At 39.9% G+C, this 22,076-nt stretch overlaps 2 protein-coding genes across 5 annotated transcripts in view; one reads left to right on the top strand and one right to left on the bottom strand.

The window, feature by feature from the left end:
* The first annotated feature begins 124 nt into the window (after positions 1–124).
* On the top strand, positions 125–15,451 carry BRD7 (bromodomain containing 7). 3 transcript variants are annotated; one of them, XM_030471083.1, is made up of 17 exons: positions 125–285; positions 670–878; positions 1,598–1,727; positions 2,131–2,188; positions 3,804–3,948; positions 5,262–5,372; positions 5,710–5,894; positions 6,767–6,890; positions 7,503–7,578; positions 8,481–8,588; positions 9,133–9,265; positions 10,143–10,254; positions 11,446–11,502; positions 12,381–12,492; positions 12,644–12,787; positions 13,848–13,991; positions 14,950–15,451. In XM_030471083.1, the coding sequence occupies exons 1-17, from the start codon at positions 237–239 to the stop codon at positions 15,012–15,014; spliced, it is 1,962 nt and encodes a 653-aa protein (XP_030326943.1). In that variant the 5' UTR covers positions 125–236; the 3' UTR covers positions 15,015–15,451. The 3 variants fall into 3 exon arrangements, with proteins under 3 accessions (XP_030326943.1, XP_030326944.1, XP_030326945.1); XM_030471084.1 differs by lacking the exon at positions 11,446–11,502; XM_030471085.1 differs by lacking the exons at positions 125–285; positions 670–878 and adding an exon at positions 1,261–1,364.
* A 1,259-nt stretch (positions 15,452–16,710) lies between these two features.
* Positions 16,711–22,076, bottom strand: part of ADCY7 (adenylate cyclase 7) — a 67,849-nt gene continuing 62,483 nt past the window's right edge. The window contains exons 22-27 of one of the 2 annotated variants that reach the window (XM_030471080.1): positions 21,907–22,053; positions 21,362–21,469; positions 20,435–20,549; positions 19,680–19,804; positions 19,451–19,580; positions 16,711–19,264 (exon numbers count right to left, since the gene is read on the bottom strand). In XM_030471080.1, the coding sequence (XP_030326940.1) occupies positions 19,251–19,264; positions 19,451–19,580; positions 19,680–19,804; positions 20,435–20,549; positions 21,362–21,469; positions 21,907–22,053 (639 nt within the window). In that variant the 3' untranslated portion in view covers positions 16,711–19,250. Of the gene's footprint in view, positions 19,581–19,679; positions 19,805–20,434; positions 20,550–21,361; positions 21,470–21,906; positions 22,054–22,076 lie in introns of both variants that reach the window. The other variant, XM_030471079.1, reaches the window with a different exon arrangement.

Raw genomic sequence — 22,076 nt, 5'->3', positions numbered from 1 at the left:
CCGCCCCGCCGCTGCCGCTGCCCCGGCCCCCGCAAGCCATTGCCGCCCAAACCCATTGCGAGGCCCCCCCCGCCACTGCGCATGCGCCGGCTGCAGCGCGGCTCGCCGTACCTCCAGCGCGCCAGGGGGCGCTGCCTCCCTGCGGCGCTCCCCTCCGGCCGGTCGCGGGCGGCGCCGCTTGTCGGCGGGGCCGGTCTCCGCCAGGGCAGCGCGGCCTGCGCGGGCCGGCGGGCGCCATGGGCAAGAAGCACAAGAAGCACAAGTCGGACAAGCACCCCTACGAGGGTGGGTGCAGCGCCGCCGGGCAGGGAGATGCCACAGCGGGCGCGGGCCCTCGGCCCTTCCTGCCGCCCGCCCCGCCAAGGGGGCAGCGCGGCCCGGCCGGGCCCACCCGCCGGGCGGTTTGAGAACACGGGCGAACCCGAGTTCGCGGGGGGAGCGGCCTAGTGCCGCCGGTGAGGCCGGGCGGGGCTGCGGGCTGGCGTCGGGGCTCGGCCCGGCGGCGCTAACTCCTTTGGGGGAGAGGCAGAAGCGGGTCCCGAGCGCAAATGCGGTGTGCGCCAGTGACAGGCTGGGGAGGGGCGCTGGGGCGGGAGAGCGTGTGGTGGCGGGTTCAGGCTGAGGGCAGGAGCACGGTGCTCACACCGCTTGTTTCTCTGCTGTCTTAAGAATATGTAGAAAAGCCACTGAAGCTGGTGCTGAAAGTTGGAGGAAGTGAAGTCGCTGAGCTCTCTACTGGAAATGCAGGACTTGATTCCAGCCTGTATGAAGACAAATCCGAACATGAAAAACACAAGGACAGAAAAAGGAAAAAAAGGAAGAAAGGAGAAAAACAAGTTCCTGGAGAAGAAAAGGAGAAAAGAAAGAGAAAAGTTAAGGTATGTAGTCATGCTAGCAAAAAAAACCATGCTTTAACTTCGCATGAAAGGGTGAGCAGATAGGACTGTAACTTGTATCCTTAAATTGAAATACATTCAAACTTACTGTATTAGTTTTGCAGATTCCTTTTCTCCAGGTATTTTTATTAGAAAAAGATGAATGAAGTAATTTGAAATTTCTCATCTTTAAAAAAATACAGAAAATTTAAAAGGGGAAGATACTGTCTCTAAATCTGTTTATATAAAACAGGATGAAGGCTTTACAAGTTAGAACCACAGAATCATAAGTTCTTAATTCAAACTGAAAAAAATATTTCTCTTGTCAAATTCTTAACGTGGCAAGTAATTCACATTTATTTGAAGAATTATCGGTACCTCTAATTTAAATTTCCTGGCTGTTTCATACCTATTTTTCTAAAACTTAAAATATCATCTGAGGAGCTTCCCTGGAGACAACTGTCTGTGCAGAGTTGTTCCTGTCATGCTGTAAGTGGTTGTCTGTCACATTTAAAAAAAATAATCCTGTGATACATTGCATTCTGTAGCTGAATTACTTTATTGTCCAGCAGATGGAGACAGTACATAAAGTTTAAGACTTCCAACTTTTATTTTTTTAAACTATGTGAAGTTGTTTTGAACAATCCAGAGAGCATGATGTACAGTGGTAATGCTGGTTTTGCAGCTTCTCTAAGTTTCTATAACAGTATTTCTCTTTCTAGGAAGATAAAAGGAAACGAGACCGAGACCCTGCAGACAGTGAGGGAGAACAGGAAATGAAATGTCAAACCCCCATCAGATTGGAATTGCCACCAGAGAAACCATTGACAAGTACTTTGTCAAAACAGGAAGGTAGGGGGGGAAAGAAAGACATTTCTTTTGTTAATTGCAGTTTTCTTTAATTGACTCATGTTTTATTGTTCTTTGTTTCTATAGCAAGTAACTTGATTGATGTTGCCATTTTGGTGGTTTTCCGCATCTCATACAAAAATCTGAAATTACATTCCTGTATACCACTTTCGCAGAATGGTGCCTGGCACCTGTGTCAGAGTGGGCAGAATGTCAAGTAAGGCCAGTGAGAAAAGTAGATCCCCTATATATGTTGTGGGTTTTTCCACTGTATTCTTTTCATTTATGATAAATTCGCAAGTTGCATCCGTTTTGTTTTGTTGATTTCTAGTATCTTGGACATTTAGTACCTCTTGCAGTCAGTTCTGTCTCACACCCTTTCTCCCTCCACTTCCTTTTGGTCTAGAGGTGGAGCAGACACCACTTCAGGAAGCTCTGAATCAACTCATGAGACAGCTGCAGAGGTAAATGTCTGTGCTACATGCTTTCAGGGCTATGAAATGAAAATAACATACATTGAGGGAAGAGGCATATAAAAAGCTGAGTGAAAATATTGCTAAATATGTTGCTAACAGGAATGGTTTAGGAATTTAAGTACTAGTTTAAGAATAACTTAAAACTTCTTAGCTTAGGCTTCTGGCAAACACCTCCAGTTTCAAGATTAAAGTACTTTTTAAAAGCTTCTAAAAATGAGACAATTTTCCAATAATGTGACGCTTTCTTTATAAGAAGCCTTTTTCAGAGAGGCGCAAGAGTTTGGAATGAACTTGCCGAACTGATCCTTCTTTTACCTGGAGTTCTATTTTTAGCATTATTTACTATAGAAAGGAAGTACACATTGAAAACTTAAACCACATTCTCTTTCTGTCTTATTAATTGAATGTCTTTTGATGAAAACAATCAGATTTGCAGAATTTGTAGTTCTTTCAAGTAGTCTGTGGTTTAACCTTTTCTTTCATGACTTAAAGAATATCTGTATGTCTTGCACAAGAGTGTTTGAAAGATCTCTCCTTTCACCTGTCTCACCAGATTAAGCTTGAAACTTGGTTCACAAGTTTTCTCTTAACTTCAAATTTTCAAGACTTTGGTGTCATTTTCAAGAAACTAACAACCATCAAAAAGAGGATGTGTTTTTTTGGGTACCTTCCCACACAGACAGAAAGAAGCAGTCACTTTTGCTTTTGAATCCTTTCTCTTAGTTGGAAGCTGTTGTGCGAGTGTTCCACAGATGTCACAGAATATCTGTCCTGTATGGTTCTGCAGATATATAGCAAAAGGATTTTCACTGTTCTGTAGCAACTTGGAGCAGAAATCCCTAAGTCATAAGTAAGCCTCAGGAAAAAGGCCTGAAATGCCAAGGATTCCACCAGTGAGTGTAGTATCAGCACTGGTGTAGGAGGCTAGTCTCACACTGCAGAGTTCAATGAAAAGCAAAAAACAATGGTTTGGGAGGCAAGATTCTTGCCAGCTTACAGCTGAGCCTGATCCTACGGAGAAGATAGATACCAACCAACTGTATTTTGATTTTAATGCTATTAGAAGCACCCAGGAGCATCAGTGTATGTCAGAGATCACCGAAAGTCTTGGGAAATTTTAATGTAAAAAACTATTAACATTAGTTAGTAGTTCTATCATAACTTTCAACAACGAGCTTTCCCTTCAGTTAATTTCAGAGTAAGCAGTGAATGACAAGTATATGTTCTCATGACATGTGTTCCCTTTATTTTTTAGTGATTTAATTTATAATACAAAACCACTTTTTGAAAAGCCAAAACCTAAAAAGGGGTCGTTTTGTTTTGTTGTTTTTGGAGGGTTTTCTTGTTCTTCTCAGGAGCACAGGTAGTTATCAAAATGTGAAACTAACTTCTAAAATGTGTTTGTAGCACTTTTTTGGTGTATGGGTTTGGCTTTGTGATCTGTTCAACCTTCAGAAGTGAAATACTGCGCTGACACAAGCCACGTCTAGCTTTATGTTTTCGATTCCTTTTCAGTTTAAGCCTTTCCTTTCTATTTAATTTCCAAGCTCAATATGTTCTTTATTATAAATTGAAACAAAAAACTCTTTTCATTTCTTAACAGAAAGGATCCAAGTTCTTTCTTTTCATTTCCTGTGACTGACTTTATTGCTCCTGGCTATTCCATGATCATTAAAAACCCAATGGATTTTAGTACCATGAAAGAGAAGATCAAGAATAATGGGTACCAGTCTATAGAAGAATTAAAGGTAATTCTGTAGATTTTATTTTGACTATGGAGATGTGTTATGCTCAGTTGACTTAATTCCAGTATTTTATGAGAATATGAAGGTGCCAAAAGAACCAATACTTCTGCCTAAAGAAATGTTTCTTGTTGAATTTTAGTGAGCAAATTAGTTCTGGAAGTGAAAGAGAAAACACTTCTGGTTTGGACATATACATCTCAAAGATGTGGATGGTTTCAGGTTTTATGCAGGATTAAATAGAACCTGTCAGTTTGTCCTTCAGTGTGTCATTTTAGATCTTTACTTAAGAATGAACATCTTAGCATTTCTCTCTTTTTTTTGAATGTATTGCTTCTCAAAAAACAAGGAGTCTGGTGAATTTTTTAGCTTTGCCTGTCTGTTGCTACTTCCTATTTGCCTCCAGTCACCTCTTTGCTAGCCAGGCTTATCTAGTAGATCCACAACTAGCCAAGGCAAGATGAGCTCAGTCTGTTGGCAGCAACCACTTAACCGTGTGCTGTAGTGTGTCTTGCAGGCCCCTAATACTTTTAGAAGGTGTGGGAACTTGTTTTATTGTTTTCTGCAGCAGAAATACTCTAGTTCTTTATGGGGTTAGGTGAGCACTCAAGAAGTGTAATTTGTGTGTAACAGTTGAACTTAGGCGGATGTTGGTTAATAGTATTGGTTGTATTTTCTAGCACATTTCTCTTTAGAACTCAAAAACTTCAGAATAATATTCGCTGTTGTTTCAGCTGTTTCTGGTTAGTTTTTCATTTTATCATTTTGTCTTTGTAAATAGCTGAGAATGTGATACAACATATATGCATGTAGAGGCTCTGCAGCGAGTATGAAAGTGAAGTTTCTAGCTCAGTCATTCAAGAAATGAACTTCAAACAAGCATACATTACCTTTCTTCATTGTAATTGCAACTTTAGCATATTCCTTATAATGACTTAACTTTGAATTGCAGCTTTTCTGTTGTAAAAGTTAGCTTTATTGTCTTTTTTATGTCACTTCACCTTGTTTTTCTTATAATGGCAGCTGATTGGTCAGGGAAGTGGGTAATTTTAGCTGAGAGGACTTCCATTAACACTTTTAAAACTACAGACAATACTGAACACTTGAGAATACTTTCAGGATGTTTATTGCTAGTTTTGAGACTTGTAACTTTCCTTTGTTTAAATTTTTAATTAAATAGATTTCTTAGATTCATGGATTAAAAGTGTTCTTTGAAGTTTATTTTTTCCCTCAAGCTCAAGATTGTGCATTTGCGACAAGGATTTTAATACAGTATACTATAAAATTTAAATTTTCATTCCAAAATTATGTCTGTGCAGGACAACTTCAAGCTGATGTGTACTAATGCAATGATTTACAACAAACCAGACACCATTTACTACAAAGCTGCAAAAAAACTGCTGCACTCAGGGATGAAGATACTGAGCCAGGTAATAGAAAATACAAAACAAAATATTAAAAAATATACTGCTTCTTTTCTGATCCCTCTTTCATTCCACTTTCCTTACAGGGATCTCGTGAAAACTAATAAAAACTTCATATTTGTCAAATGCTTGCATATAAGAATTTAAATACATTGTTTTAAGGGTCAGGCCTCAGTACTGCTACCAGATCAGTTATTGAACAGATATTTTGTATTTAATGTTTCACTTTCTGAAGTGCCTTTATATTTGCTAGCATAAGAAAGAATGAACTGAAATAAAATACTCTATGCGTTATGAAAATATTCATTAAAGCAGCAAATAAAAGGATTTCTGTGATTTTTAGGAGAGAATTCAGAGCCTGAAACAAAGTATAGAATTCATGGCTGACCTGCAGAAGACAAGGAAGCAGAAGGACAAGCCAGAACTGCAGCAAACTGGGGAAGATGAAAATGGTCCTGGAAAAGACAAAGGAGAAACTGTGGATAGTGATACCAAAGCATTCAAAACACCTGGCAAAGACCACAAAAAGTGAAGTATTACCTCAGTAATAGTTACAGCATACACCCTTTACATGCTGTGGAAACAAGATGACTTTTAGGGACCAGTGGATGGGGGTTTCTCTCTTCTGGTACTGCATAGACATTAAGACTTCCTCATCTCAACAAGCAATATCTATATAAAACGTCCTCATACACCAAAAATAAATAAGTTTAGAATCTTTTACAATACCTTTTTTTTTTTTTTTGTGTAGATAACTCTGTACTGCTCATCAACTCCATTCCTTCAATTATTTTCTGTTTTAGGGTCTATTTCACTTAAGTAGTAGTATTTTGGAGAAAGCTTGCAAACAGGAGCTTTTAAACATTTTGGTACAAATAACTATGTAGCCAATTTCAAGTACTGTTGGGGGGTTTTGTATTTGAAACATGTAAATGCATAGGTACCGAATGTATACTTACTGAAATGTCTTTTAATATCTAGAAATACTCTTTTCAGTGTTCTGAAATACTAGAGAATTTATTTTCACAGATTTGAAAATACAGACAGTAAATTTCAGAGTATCTAATATCTTACCAAAACTGTCCTCGTTAGTTCTGTGGGAGTGATGACATAAAAGCTAGCAACCTGCTAAACTCAGACATTAATATGGCTGAAGTAAGCTAAAGACCTTTACAGTTATTAACATAGAAAAGCATTTGCTGATGCAAATTTGTCACATACTTTTGCCAGCTATATTCAGTGGCACTTTTGTTTTGTTAGTTGTTTTGCCTACAAAAACAGTTTGCATAGGACACAAAACCAATTTATTCACTGTATCCTTTCATGGTATTTAACCAGTTGGTGTCTATTAAACCTATCTGTTAAAGATAGTAACTAAGTTGTGTGCATTTTATTCACAGGAAGGACAAAGATCTACTTGAAGACAAATTGCGGAGCACTAACTTGGAAAGGGAACAAGAGCAGATTGATCGTATTGTTAGAGAATCTGGAGGGAAGTTAACAAGACGGCTTGCTAACAGCCAGGTTAAGTCTTTGTGTATTTAATAACGCCTTTCACTTTTTCATAAATAGGCTTACTTTGCATCTTGCGTCAGCTGAAACTTAAGGTAGCTTTTACTGGTTACAGTTTACACCATTCTACACGTAACTGATCTTCTGTATAACATCTTAAGGTTAAAAAAAAGGCATACCAGCTGAACCCATGCTGAATTTCAGCAGCAGAGCAAGTTCAGTTTACATTTCTGGAAATTTTACATAAAGTAGTAGAAAAATGTGAATGGTAGGAACCTCAGGAAATCTGACCTGCAAAAATCTGTCGTTCTGAAACAGCCATGTATCCGATCAAAGGTTATTAATGTTCCAGGAGAAGGAACCCAGTTTGGTAATACTGGGCCCACTTCATTTTTCTACATGAATTACATGTATTATCTCTTAGCCTCTACAGAAACAGCAGTAGTTATCATCATATCTTAATTCCTTGTGCCTGTGTCAATAAAAAAATTAGTGAAAATAAAAAAGTTAAAGCAGCACTCACTTCTGACCATTCCAGATCCCTTTCTGATTCCTATCAGTAGGACGATTTCATTAGATGGTTTTATTAGTTTAAGAAATTAAAGTAGTCTGCTCTTATTTCAGTGTGAATTTGAAAGAAGAAAACCAGATGGTACAACAACTCTGGGCCTTCTTAATCCGGTTGACCTTACTGCAGGAGGTAGGTTGGTACGATTCAGGTAACAAGCCGCTTTCAGCAACCAGGCCTGCTGCTGTTTTGCTTGGGGAGATCAGCAAATGCTGGCCAAGGACTGAATGTTTCTTTTCAGTCTGATAAAGATCTGGATTTAAAAAGCTGCAGCTCAAGGTGCATATAGATACGGACCAGTTGTGGCTGTTATTAGGAGCAGCTGGAGGGAGCCCTTCATGGCTGCTGCTTCTCCTGTTTGTGGGAGCTGCACTAGAAAGCTTTTGCTGTTGGAGAAGAGAGTACCTGCCATATGCTTGGTCACATTTCATTCCTGAACTCCCCTTAAGTCTGGTCTGTGTACAGAGTGCAGTGTCTCCTGGCCCGAAAGGTCACAGATGTTCCAGAATTAGCCGCTGGGAATGTGTTGGTGCCATCTGTGTAATGCCACTAGCTAAAAAAGTGCAGGTGCTTGACTTTTTAACTGCCAGCTCATTACAGAGCTGAACTGACAAGGTCAAGAACAGGCAGAAGTCAGGCTGAAGACTCAACTTCTCCCTTTCCCCTATTTGTGCAGTGGAAAACGTCATAAAGAACAAATGAAGTGCGGTCTTTCGCGTGAAGAATCAGATCCTCTTTAATGTTGTAGCCTCTGTTAGGGGAAGACAGGAAGGAGGAAGGCTGATAATGAAAACTTAGAATTGACATTAGATTTTCTACACTTCACCAGTATTACCACTTGCTTAGTCTGGATTCACGTTTAAGACTACACACAGTCTTTACTACAAAGCATTTGAGGAGGAAAACTTTGAGAGTTTTTATCCTTTTTATTCTGAAGTTTCTGGCTATGAGTATTGAATGAGTTTTCATGTCTTCCTCTGTCACCTAACTATGCTTAACACACTATTGCTGTGTATTGGTATATCCTATTGTAGAGCCAGGTTACTGTCCTGTAAAGCTGGGTATGACAGCTGGAAGGCTTCAGTCAGGAGTTAATACATTGCAAGGTTTCAAAGAAGATAAAAGAAACAAGGTTACTCCAGGTAAGTGCTCATTTGTTTTGTGTTTGGTTTGTTGGTCTTTTTTTTAAATATAAATCATCTTCCTTTTATAAAGAGAATATGTTGATCTCATTATTAACACACAAATAGTTTCGAACTAAGGTTTTTTTCATGATAAAGTGCATTATTGCATGTCTGTCAGCAGCACATCACAAAGTCTGGTTTAATTTACACATACAAAAGGGGAGGCATACTTAATCTTCATCTATATTGAAAAGAGTTTTTTGCAAGCTTTGAGGGAGCATAGTGGGTAGCCTGAGAAGCTGTTACCAGCACCAGACTGAATTTTAATATTGTGTTAAGGTGTACAGTATTGTTAATAAAACATTTTTAAATAAAAATGCATTTGAAGTAGATGCTACTGAAACATTTTACGGTGTAAACAGGTGGTATTCTATGAAAGTTTGTTTTCACTGTAAGAAATATGTTCCTAAAAATTTGGTTTTGGGGATTGTTTTACAACTCCTCACTTTTATCTGATGCACACATATCAGAGGTAATAATTAATACTGTTGTTATTTGTTAGTGACATACTTGAATTACGGACCCTATAGTTCTTATGCTCCAACATATGATTCCACATTTGCCAACATAAGCAAAGAAGATTCTGACTTAATCTATTCAACATACGGGGAAGAGTCTAATCAAGGATCTTTCAGGTAATCAAAAAACTAGGATGTGTATTACAGCTTTCACATTCAGAAGCAGCTGTGTGTCACTGTGTCTTTGCTGTTGAATGATGTCACTACTGTCTTTATAGCCTGCTGGGTTTTGTTTTTTTGACTTAAGAAGCAAATAAGAGAATTTGCCTGTGAAGTGAAATTAACCAAAATTGAAGGATTTTGGTACTACTGATGCATAGGAACACACAAGACTAAAATTTAGGTATACTTATGACTAACTCTGAAGGACTTGTGTTCATAGCCAGGAAAATGTTGAGTGGTACAAGTGTTTATACAAACTTGATATTTTAACATTAGTGAACTTAATTACTGCCTTGAGTGAGACGTATCTTTGGTCAAATACTGACCAAACTACTATGGTTGTAGTGGGAGAGCTGAGTCCAGAGACAGTGATTCCCAGTTACGTTCTTAAATACTGTGTATACTGCTTGATTTTTGTATTATTTACTACAGTAAAAATAATTCTCACTGTTTCTATTATTCTTGATTATAAAAAATTTCAGCACTAAAGTCCTTTTGATTTATGAGAATTTCAAAAATGGAATACACAGCAGTATAAATTAGTGTGAGGTGTGGAAATACTGAAGGGAGGTACAGTGCAAGGTTTGCTCTCAGTTCAGTGCAGCTGCCTGAGGCAGTATAGTTTTCCTAGTTTTTCAGGTTTTGTTAGGAATCTGAATGGGTTCCTCAGCTACAGAAGGCATGGATAACTAAACTAAAGCAAAGTGTTTAGATCCAATTCTGTACTGCTTTTTGTGTTTCTATGCTGTACATAGTGTTTCGACTTCAAGTAGCATTTGTCCACTGAATGTTTGTTATTAAAATAGTTACTTTAACTCTTTTGATCTTCTAGTATCCATGATTTTTTGATGAAATCACAGGATTACCCTTTCTTAATGGCTGATAGTTTGCTTGATGTTCTAACTAAAGGAGGACACTCTAGAGCTCTCAGAGAACTGGAAGCGGTAAGAGTGGATATGTGTACTGTCTGTCTGTGGTTTCAGCACACAAGTTATAAAGCTAGGGAAAGGTGATGCTGATCCTGTTGATGGGCTCCTTTTTAATGGGTAAAATTTGAAAGTGAAGACTGATCTTTGTCTCCAGTGGATGGATTTTCTGGAAAGGGATTATTTTGACTTCTTAGTTAGTGAAACATGAAAATTAACAAAATATTGAGAGACAGTCACACATTCTTTCCCTGTCTACTCCTCCCACTCCCATTAGCATTAGCTTCTGTTCCCCTCAGTAAGAAAATGCCAGTAAGCAGTAGTTCAGAAAGGAGATGATCATGGACAGGCTTTCCTATTTCCATGAGAAGTAAGTTTATCATGTTCCTAGCAGCCACTGTTTAGTTCAGGAGAACTAGTAACTAGTTTTTCCCTTTACGTGGTACAGTGCTTTTAAACTCAGGTATGTGCTATGTAAGAATACTAGATGGCTACTCTTCACCTCTTAGGAGATTTCAGTACCTGTGTATCCCAAACATGAAGGGAATCAAAGGGGCTGATTTGACAATGTTAACTTAATTGGCAATCTGAGAATGAGTTGAGAATCTCCACAGGACAGTTCCTGTTAACTAGAAGTCTTGCTTTGAGTTTCACATCAGTGTAAACTATTGAAATAAACAGAGCATAGCCTTTTATTAATGGATCGTATATTAGCTAAGTTAATACTAGCCATAGTTTGTGGGTCAAAGATCAATCTTCAGCCCCAGTTCAGACCTTTGCTTAGTGTTAGTAGTTCAGCTTTTTACTGGTACCCAGTAGTGACACCGACTGACAGGGTTCAACCACTACTGTTGCAAGTATTAAGAGAAACACAGTTACACAGAAGCAGAATACATTTCAGCCTCTAAAAGTCATCCTTCCTTTTCTTCATGCCCCCCAGTAAATAATGTCTGATGTGACATTGCTGGGGAAAAGCACGTGGACTTTGCAAAAACAATACAATGTGTGCTGTAAAAATGAGCTTTAGTAAACGTTAATAGCTGAAGAAAGCCCTCTAAAAAACAGCTGCTTTGTGACTTGGTTTGCAGAGGAAGCTTATTATGACATTGTATGTTTACCTCACTTTAAAAATACTGCATTTTGCAAGGTTTTGCTTTGAACTTGAAGATTAATTTTAATGCCCTCTTTAAAAATCCTTTCTCTCTTCAGCCATTGGAGGAAGCTGAAGTCTCACATGAAAGAAGCAACGCAATGAGAGATGTAAAGGTAAAACTTTTGAATCAATTAACTACTCTAACCAACCTGTCTGACCCCACAGCCTACAGCTGCAGGGCCTGTTCAGCTACACAGAGTGACAGGCTGTAAAGGTACACTCTGTGACTTGTGACAAGAGCGTGCGATTTTTGCAGGCATTTGGAGAGTAAGAATCTCCAAAAAGTTAAGTCTTAAATGAGAGTTTACATCAAGAGAACTGGAAGAAAATGCTTATAGATTTTGTTTCTGATTAGTTAACCATGTGTTAGATCTGGTTGGCAGCTACAGTCATTTTACTCTTACCTTAATCTGATTTGGTTTAACATGAACTTGTAACAGAAGTGGGGAATATCACATGATAACACAGCTGTCTTTGAGAAACTTTTCTCAAATACCTTGTCCCCTGTAGACGTACAATACACCTCTAAAATCGTTCCACCCACGTAGAAAAAGTGTAGCAGCAGTTCTGGGGGAGAAGGAGCTGCTCTCCTGGAGCGTTCACTTGCAGCCTGTGCCCAGACTGGTTTTCAGTTTTGGCCTCAAATCTTTAACTCTGCTTTATGTGAGCTCAAGGGGGTTTTATTCTTTCTTTTTTTAAATTGGGATGCTGGTGTTAAGTTTCTCTATCACTTGTGCATGCCCCCAGTGGTTTTGGCAGGTGCCACTTTCTGTGCAAGTATGAAATAGAATCATAAACTGAGTAACTGTAGTGAAGTGGAAGTTCACAGGGTGTCTTTTCAACTTTCCCTCCATATGTTCACATTTTTGTAGAGCAGATTAATTTTAACTGACTTTGCATTTGGATTTTCCCCAAGCAATGTTGTTGTTGTTTCAAGGCTGATCTAAATATTATTAAATTACTACCTGCTACTTTTTTATTGTTGTTTTAGATTATGGAAATTGATATTGCTGCCAGGTTGGACTCTGCTAATAATGACAGACTTACAGCACTAAAAGCAGTTACAAACTTTGGCATGCCTATAGAAGAGTTTGATTCCGAGGGTGAGTTTTCTTGGTACTTGCACTTCTGATCTGTCTGTAACTGTTTCTTTTTCTCAGTCCTTTTGCATGGTCAGCCTTACTATATTTTATATCATAATGTGAATGAATATACTCTCTTACTGGTTAGGAATTTATTTTCTTCATTACACAGAGGCTGAAATCTTCCAGAGGAAACTTGATGAAACAACAAAGCTGTTGAGAGAACTCCAGGATGCTCAAAATGAACGACTAAGTACAAAACCACCCCCTAATATGATTTGTCTTCTGGGTCCATCTTATAGAGAGATGCACTTGGGTAAATGCACTTTTTCTGATCGTTCTTGCAGAATTGATGAAGTCCCAACTTGTATTAACTTCAAGAAAGACAAAAGTTTTAACAGTTTAACTTTCAATGTAAAGTCAGATGAAAGTCTTGAACAGTAATTACAAGTATTTCCTCTTTATTAATAGATTTCCTTAGAACTGACTGGGAGCTTTCTGTATGCCATGGGGCAGATAATACCCAAATGCTTCTAACTCCCTGATTTTTACATGGTCTTTGAACAGGGCCTGCTTAAGTATTACTAAGTTCTTAGCGTAAGGCTAGCTTTACTCCAGGTTTGATCTGGTTATCAGTCTATTTTATTATACCAGTTAATACCAGTCATACATTCTTTAATCGTTTGACCAAGCTGCCTGTCTCTCAGGTCAGTTGCACAGCCTGGGTTAATGGCAGCCTTGTAAGACAGAACTGTGTGCAGAGGGTTGTGTTTACTTGCGCAAGTAAAACCAACTTGTGCAGTACCAGCTGCAGCATATGTGGTATAAAATCACTCCCTTGAGGTGGTAAGGTAAATCCCCCATTATTGGAGAAATATTACCAAGTTGGTATAACACCAAGTCTAAACCAGATTAAGTGTTATGTTTCTTAACATATTTAAGTACTTACAGCTTCCTTCTGGGAGGAAAACCACATTTGTAGCAACAAGATCAGAGCCTCTGGTGTCTGTACAAAATTGAATGCTGGCTGCTGAAGGCCCTCTGGTGCTGACACAGTGGTTGTGGGTGCCACCAGCTTCCTCCTGGGTGTTGCAATAGTGTGAGCCAAGCATCGTTAGCTCACACCTTAGCTTCTGGTGTTCCTTGAGCCTTGCTCAGCAGCTCTTCCCTTCCTCCTCTTCTTAACCATCTCTCATAGTTCCCAGTGTGTCTTGCATGACTGGATGCAGTACAACAGAATGCTTCTGTTGCAGATACAATACTTAATGTAGTTCTGTCTGTACTTAAATAATTAAGCTGGTTTTACAGGGTGAAGGGCTCATTTTGGGGATTTTGTGCCTATGCAGCATATAAACACCTCTACTTATCTTTTCCAGCTGAGAGAGTAACCAATAACCTGAAAGAACTAGCACAACAAGTGACTCCAGGTGACATTGTTAGTACATACGGAATCCGGAAAGCAATGGGAATTTCAGTTCCCTTACCTGACACGGAAGACAGCTGGGTAGATCTGACAGAGGGTGAGTGTACAGAGATGTATTATAGCATCTGTTCAACTAAAACAAAACCACATCTGCAGATCATTAGACTGGCGTGCGGTAGAACTTGCAGTAACCTGGTTCCAACTTTTAGTTCTTCTCCCCTTTTATAAATTCTGTTTCAAATGGGAAGTTGCTGTGCTTGGTCACAGTCCAGAATTAATCTTTTGGATGTATGGAACTTCGTTTGAGCTAGATGAAGTAGCTATTTTGCTATGCATCTTACAGCAATGCTAGATCTTAAAGCTTGGCAATCTTTTCAATTTTAGTTTTTCCATTTAGTGTGAAGTTACAAGAGAAAAGTTAAAATTCCTCACTTGCTAAATGTGAATATTGCACTTTCTCCTTCTCCAGGCTTGTGGCTGTGCCTGCCCTTTGCTTAGTTTGGCCAGCTACACTGCTTTGTAGGTGGACAGCATCAGCCCTACCCCACTTCTCCAGCCAAAAATTACTGCTGGTTTGGAGGGATTAAGGAGTCAGTGGAAAACCAAGTGCCAGAACCAGCCCCGCTGTGTGGCACATGAAGGGTAAAAGTTGTGTTCCTCCCCACTCTTCACAATGGGCGAGTGGTTCCTTTCAGGAAACTAATACACACAACCCATTTATTCAGTCTGTGGTTGCAGTTAGGATATTTCTTAATGAAAAACACAGGATTACTTCAGGAACTTAGCTCTGCAAGGAAACTGCTCAAGAAATTTCAGTTGCGGAAGTGGTGAGCATTTTCTATTCCATAGCACTGCACAAGTGACGGTATGTTACGGAGCCAGCCAACACATGGCGCTTTCAGTAGAGTAGTGCAGTAGTACTCTCGCTAGTACAGGGCGTGCAGCTGGCTTGGGACTGTGCACCAATAGCAGATGGCAGGAGAACTCTAGGGAATATGTGTTGCATTTAGGCATTTTCTGTGCTAACTGACCCGGTACCCGCTGTAACCTTTCAGACTTTCAAGAACCTAAGAAGACTGTCGCCATCCCAGAAAGCGAGTGTGGCCCAGTCACAGTCTGAGGCTCTGGTCCAGTTTACAGCCATCTAAATGAACCTCCTTCAGGTGCATTCACCTGGCACATGTACTTTGTGTGTTAAACTACTTTTGTTTATGGATTCTGGGGACTGGTGACACTTGAAATTGAATGGTTTGTACTAGAGTTATGTCTGCTACATAAATGCACTAAATTATTGTTTTGGCATTCCTCAGTACCTCTGCTGCATTTAAGTTCTCCTGGATTGTTAAATGTCTGGAAAAGTCAAAGCGTAAGTGAAAACATACCTGTATATGGGGCAGGGACTCAACCAGCAGTTTCTAAAAGCAATCTATAGACTCTGCATCTCAGTCTGGTTGGGGCAGAAATCACTAATATCTGAACAGGCAAGTGTCCCTTTTTAAAATTACTGTGCAACTCTAATGATCATGAGGAAGAGAAATAAACTTTTTAAGAAATAAACTTTTTAAATACAAATGACAGAGCCTGTCTTAACAGAAGATCGGCTGTGGGAGACTCTGAATGTGGATCCACCTCATCTCAGAGAGGCACTGCCATCTGCTCACAGCGTTCCTAAAGCTTGAGGGCAAGTCAAGACATGTACCATGCTGGTAAGGGGAGACAAACCCATCCGCTTGCTGCCAGCAGGTGAATTACCACACTGCTACAGGATGATCAGTTCTGAGAATCTCACACAGGCACTTCTTTATAGTACTGGGAAGTACTACTGAACACTACCTGTGTGATGATTTTAGGCTGGCTTGTCAGAAAGGAGCACCTAGTTGAAAAACTAGCATTAAAAGTAGAGTTCCTTTTCACCAAAACCACTGCCAAAGCAGACTGACCACACAGCTTTTGGGCACAGAGGAGAACTCGGGCACCCCCGTGGCACCACTCAGGCAGGCTGTGCCCTGTTCTCATCAGTCACTCTCACGCAGTTGGGCAGTGTGATACATAGGCTCACCACAGGCATCCTGAAGCATTTGTAGATGTTGCTCGTTTTGCCCAGTGTTTCCAGTATAACCCTGGATGTGGTCAGGAATGATGTGCAGTGTGCCAGTCCTTCTGCTCAGCAACCACAGAGCATGCAGGGCCATGGAACTGAACTACAAGGTAACACAGAGGCAAAGCATCATGATGAATTCCACCCCTACACCCAGTCCAGCATCATCACTACAATCCCTCTATTCTGCCTCTCTAAAAACAGTCGCAGGAATATTTTGGAAGTTTTACAATTGAAATCCATCCCAGAAGGACTGAACTCTCAACCTGGGTTTTTCTTCATTAGTTCCAGTTGTCCCAGATAATTTCCTAGTAAAAGTCACCACTGGAATTTTTTCACAAGTCAGTCTTGGTAATTGCAGCTGAAATACTACTCCAGGGAATGAATTTTTCCATGGGTATTTTAAGTCATTTCTATGCTATAAGAGAAGACGACCAAAGGCAAAAGCACCATGCATCTCCCTTCCCATCTCTCACATTCCAGATAGAGGAGCAGGCAGACACAGAGGACAGAAAACAAAGTATTGAAACTATTTTGTAGCTGTTGACATAAGAGATTTTACAACATATTTTCCACCAGCACAATTTAAAAAAACAAAAAAAAAGTAGAAATAGTAAGTGGTGAGTTTACAAGTAAAAGCAATCTTATTAACTCTGGGGTGTAAGAAATGTACCTCCTTTTCATGGGGATCTTTAAAATCACTGCAAACCCAAACAAGTTTCAGGAAGTTTTTTATTTAATGGTAAAACCAAAAGTTTGTTCTTTAAAATAGACTGCTAGTTCAAGACTTTATTAGCTCTTCAAATGTTTTTTCAGTTTAAGGAAACAATAATGCTATAAAGAAGGGTTTTGCTAACAAGGTTATTCCTTGATCTTAAATTTCACAGTTTGCTCTCACAAGAACTGTTGAAAACAATTATTTAAATACAGCTGCTGCTTAAATTGAACTTTTTCGGTGGTTGAATATAGCTCTCATGTTACACAGTTCCAGTTCTGATGAGAAATCAGTCCTCAGTCATCCCCAGATCCAACTCCTTTGTGACACGCCATCTCACTTCCCAGGCGTGCCTTGCATAGCACACGGACATTGGGCGAGCAGCACAAGTGCATTGTGTCCTCTTAAACATGCAACACCTCAAGTTATTTCTGTTTGGAAGCTGCAACTCTCTATACCCATTCTGGAAGTGAGCTTCAGTTGAAGTTATGCCCAAGCAGGTTGGCAGTACAGTGTAAATAAAAGCATTTCAAAATGCTGTTACAGACGGGGAATTTTCTTTCACAGATAACTTACATCTACATCCTACCAGGTCTGCGACCGGGGACACTTTTAAGAGCCAGCTCCAGCTCCAGGCACAACACACTTGGCAAAACATTCATGAGGCAAATAGTCACTTCACCTAACGTACAGTATCAAAGGCCAAAAAGAGCCTTTGATGCATGCGTGGTCCTTAGAAAACAATAAATAAATATCTCAAAACAAGCACTTGCTGAGCATCTGTTACTACAAACATACAATATACAGGAGTAGCAAAAGCCATTTTAAAGTTTATTCAACTACAACACTGACCTTACACTAACAAGAAAAGTACGAAACGTCCTTCAGCAAGTCCATGCATGACCCAGTCAACCTCAGAGTTTCCTAACCTGCCATTTCTTGTTGGAGACTTGCTATAGGCACAGGTTTGACCTACCAAATTGACAAAGGCTAGAAGCACAATGTTTAATCCACAGCTGGCCAATATTTAGACTTCTTCCTGTCTTGAAACATAGTCACTCCATCTTCTAGAGAAATCACACAGTCATTGGAAAGTGGCAGTGATGCGTAGGACTGCTTGTTAAACACTTTTCTGGTATGGGTTAGTACTAAACCCAGAAAGATTAGTAAACACTGCTTTGTTTGTAAAAGAGTAAGGCTTAACAAAATTGATGTTGAACTCCTTAACCACCATGCTGCATCATCATACTACATGTGGTGTACTGGGGAAGGGGGGATCCATCCTTAGTTAATACCTGTAATTGGGCACAAGCTGTTTGTTAGCCTTACAAAATACTACCATCTCCACCAACAGAAAGCAGACTAAGTGACTGCAATAAGTAGAAAAACACTAGTTTAGAAAACAGCAAAAGCCATTAACAGCTTAAGAGTTAACAAACTAAACCAATGTCAGCAAGTCCATTTCTGTGATGATCTTACTAACACTCTGCATGTACTTCCAGTATTGAGGCTCTGCTGAAACATTTCCATTATGAATATGTTTTTTCCCCTCATCCTTTTGTAGCCTTCAAACCCAATCTGTTCCAAAACTGCATTGCCTTTAAAAGGTACATAAACCAGCCAGAGGCTAGTCAAATTAAGGAAGTAAGAACAGAAAAAAAAAACCCAAATCCACCTCAGACACAGTTCTGTCTATACAGTATCTGCTACTGCTGCTAATCTGACCTTATAAGTCTGCTCTTCAGTGTCCAAACAATTCAAACCAGATTATTTTTGATCCCATAAGTGCCCTCAATGCAGCCAGCACACAGAGCTCCCGCTGGCGCCAGCAGCACAAGCTGCCCTCAGAGCCTGTCTAATCAAGCACGAGGACAAACCACAGGTGCCCAGTGCTCCTCGAGGTTGGGCCTATGTTTTTACATTTAAAGCCAGAACTTTAAAGACACTCGCTTAGGTGACTGTACAGAATGTGCATGCAGATACCAGTACAGACACACAGAAACACAACGGAGGACATGTAATGTAAACATGCCAAACTGGATGAAAGTTAGCTCTGAAGAACTGTTGGTCACAAAAACATTTGCGCAGTACGATGTATGCTGTCGAGGAGGCAAAGACAAAGAAACAGGGATCCGATGCTGTGCAATTCTTCTTTCCCAAAGGAGCTCAGCACAATTGTCACAGGATATATTTGAGTTTACTTGCGATCCTCTTCCCATTAGTCAGCGTCTTCCACTCTGCAGTCTGGTTAGCACTAAAAGCAGGATCCACAGCACCCAGAGCGTCACCTCGCTGTCCGTGACAAATGCAATACTGTAGTAAGAAGGTGTGGGGCAGAACCAAGTGGTGGAATGTTCCAACCTAGTAATGAGTTCTGCTGTGCATCCACAGCTCTTGGTACTGGAGCTGTTAAACTCCCACAGTGCAGGTAAGGAAAGGAACTAACTGAAAATGCTTCATGATAATTCCAGGTAAATCCCCAAATCGATACAGGAAAAGGTAGCCTTTTTCAGGCTGGTGGCTGCGAGCCTTCCAGGAACTATTCAGAACTTCTCCTCTTGAAAAAAAACAAAAATAACAAATCATTGTCTTATCTTGAGATGTAGAAGAAACACGAATAATATACGTATGGTTTTAGAGTAAGTCCTTCACATAAGGAGAGAAATTCTAAGTCTTCACAGAAGGGAGGCAGTTCTAAGTCTATTTTGATCAAGTTCATCATAGCCTCAGTTCAGTCCCATACCTTGGAATTTGGCCATCTCAGTGCAAACAAAGTAAGTCCTCAGTTCTCCCTTGCCTTTGACGTTAATGAGTCCCCTACATTCGCATGAGTATCCCAACTCCTGTAGTATTTTACTTGTTTCTTCTGTGACCTTTGTGTGAAAAGAAGGAGAAGCTTGTGAAATTCTTCTGATTATTCACAATAAACAATCAGAAACAATTTCTTAGACATTCCAGGCTCGTATGTTTACCTGAATTTTCCCAAGCTCCCCTGTACTCTCCATGCGGCTGGCAACATTGACAGTGTTCCCCCAGATGTCATACTGAGGTTTCCGGGCACCGATCACACCAGCAATCACAGGGCCATGATTTATCCCTGCATAAACAAGAGTGGGTGTCATTACTGAAGCAGAAAGTGATGTGATCTCTACCTTCAGTATTAGCTGTAAGTCACGAGCTTCAGAGGAAAAGAAAAAAACAAAAGCAAAACAACCCCCTTACCCTACACATGTTTCTAGCAAGTGGTGTTGACACTGGTCTATAAATATTAGCACTGTTGCTCAGGAGACGTGAAGTGACTCATTCGGTGTAAAATGGGAAGTCCGAAAAAGAGCTGGGGCACAGTTCATGCCAAAGTAAAATTCCTCCTTGTAATACACAGAAATGGACATTTGTATAATCACAATCCTGTCTTTAGTCAACAGTTAATAAGAGGGTACTTCACTCTTCACCGGTACCTTTAACATTCTCCAAACTCATCCAGCTGCAGCCTTCATACTGCTCCCTCCAGTGATTAGAACAGCCCATCCATGAAGGAACTTGGCACATGTAAAAAGCTAGACTAGACAGCACTGCCTTTGGCTATTCATCATTTTATAACAATCCTGTTACAAAACTGTGTTCAGTGGCAAGAAGGGCTCCCCAGCACTCAGCAATTTACCTAAGTCATCCTACCTCATTTTTAACTTTTACTGCAGAGTTCATGTTCTTCACAAACTGAACTTACCAATACGAAGGCGGAAATTGTTAAAGGAATGTCGGTTGATGCCATCCAGTTTACTCATCAAGGCAATCCCATATTCCACCATAATCCCAATGTGAGCATGCTGTCTCTCCTTATCCTGAACAATTCATGACACATATTAATGATCAAGTCATGACACAGAAGGTTGTGTCAGGCCACTATTCCAAACCAATACTATCAGTGCATAAAGTATGTATTTATAAGGATGAGAGCATTCACACTTGTCACTGTGCAGAATTACACATTCAACAAACATTCAGAATGGATTTTAAAAACTACATAAAATCAACCAGAATGGCTATGAGGCAACAAGCATGGCATGATTTAATTTTATAATGAATTTCTGTCTGGCCTTTAGGATTTCAGGTTTCATTTTGCATGTTTTGTAGATATTATATACGTGTATCCTAATGTCACACACAAACCTGTGATCGTGAAAGTGAGCCTGAGTACAGAAATTGGTTTTCATTCTTCTGGGAGACAGTTTCAGATTCAGATCTAACGTGGCACTTGAGGATTCCCTTTATGTGCCAGTTAAGAGGTGTGACAAAAAGCTTACTGTCCAGTCCTGAGATGGCCTTGTCTTTGGCAGCCATTCTTCGGCCTCCCTATTACGAGAGCTATTCTATTATGCATCCAGAAATGTTAAGTTACTGGAATCAAAGATTAAAGATGTAAAAAGTATGCTGGGTTTACAGGTTTAATACCCACTTAGAAAAAAAAAAATGGAACTAGGAGACAAATAGTGAATTCAACAGCAGACAGTACACTTTTATAATCTTTTTTCATATTTCAGAAAGTCACTCTTGGTGATTTATTTTCTCTTTGGTATCACATTACGTTTTGTTACCTTGAAATGCACCCCAGTACACAAAGAATAGTTAAGGGCAGATTTCAGCGACAACGCACCTGGTTGTTCTCTTGGCCGGGTGTAACACTGAGGCCGGCCGCTGCCATGTAAGTGCTTCCAATGGTTTTTATTTTTTCAACGCCACTGAACTTGGGTTTTAACAAGAGCTGGTTTTGAAGGGAAGGAAAACAGAAACTTGAGACTCTAATACCATATTTCAGTGCAGGATTTAGCCAGAAATCTTACACTGTCTACAATAAGCGCTAAAGATCTCTAGCAATACGATCAATCACATGAAGGTCAGATAAAGTACTGAGCATTAGTTTCAGTACTCCTCTACCCACTCACAGGAGAAATAAAAGCACTGAAGTACTGAAATAAAGTCCTTAATTCAGGACTTTCAAACCATACTACAAATGCATTAGGTGATGTAAATGAAAAACCCCATCAGATGGGAATATATCTTTCAAGATAGCAAGGCTGAAGTCAGAATTTAGTTCAGCATAACAGCCCTCCCCCAACCCCAGTGCTCACAGATCTAGTGAAACATTTTATTTTGCCGTAAATATGTAGTCCAGGCCATTTTTGCCAGAAGCTTAATTACCTCATCAAAATCAGCAATGATTTCATTTAACAGCCGCAAGCATTCCAGGCCTTCTTTATTGACATCACATTCAGTATAAAACACCTTAAAATCTGGTACTGATGCAAACATGACACAGACACAGTCGTAAGATTGATGGTACCAGTCCTACAGGAAAACAATATATTCAC

The sequence above is a fragment of the Strigops habroptila genome, chromosome Z, assembly GCF_004027225.2.
Source record: "Strigops habroptila isolate Jane chromosome Z, bStrHab1.2.pri, whole genome shotgun sequence".
Classification (NCBI taxonomy): Eukaryota; Metazoa; Chordata; class Aves; order Psittaciformes; family Psittacidae; genus Strigops; species Strigops habroptila.
The sequence above is the reverse complement of the archived record's forward strand: the minus strand, read 5'-3'. Positions and strand labels throughout refer to the sequence as shown.

Excerpts from the sequence above, each read along its gene's own strand:
- BRD7 (XM_030471083.1), top strand. The coding sequence starts at position 237 with ATGGGCAAGAAGCACAAGAAGCACAAGTCGGACAAGCACCCCTACGAG. Across the intron at positions 3,949-5,261 it reads AGTCTATAGAAGAATTAAAG|GACAACTTCAAGCTGATGTG; the intron begins GTAATTCTGTAG and ends ATGTCTGTGCAG. Across the intron at positions 9,266-10,142 it reads TCTAATCAAGGATCTTTCAG|TATCCATGATTTTTTGATGA; the intron begins GTAATCAAAAAA and ends TTGATCTTCTAG.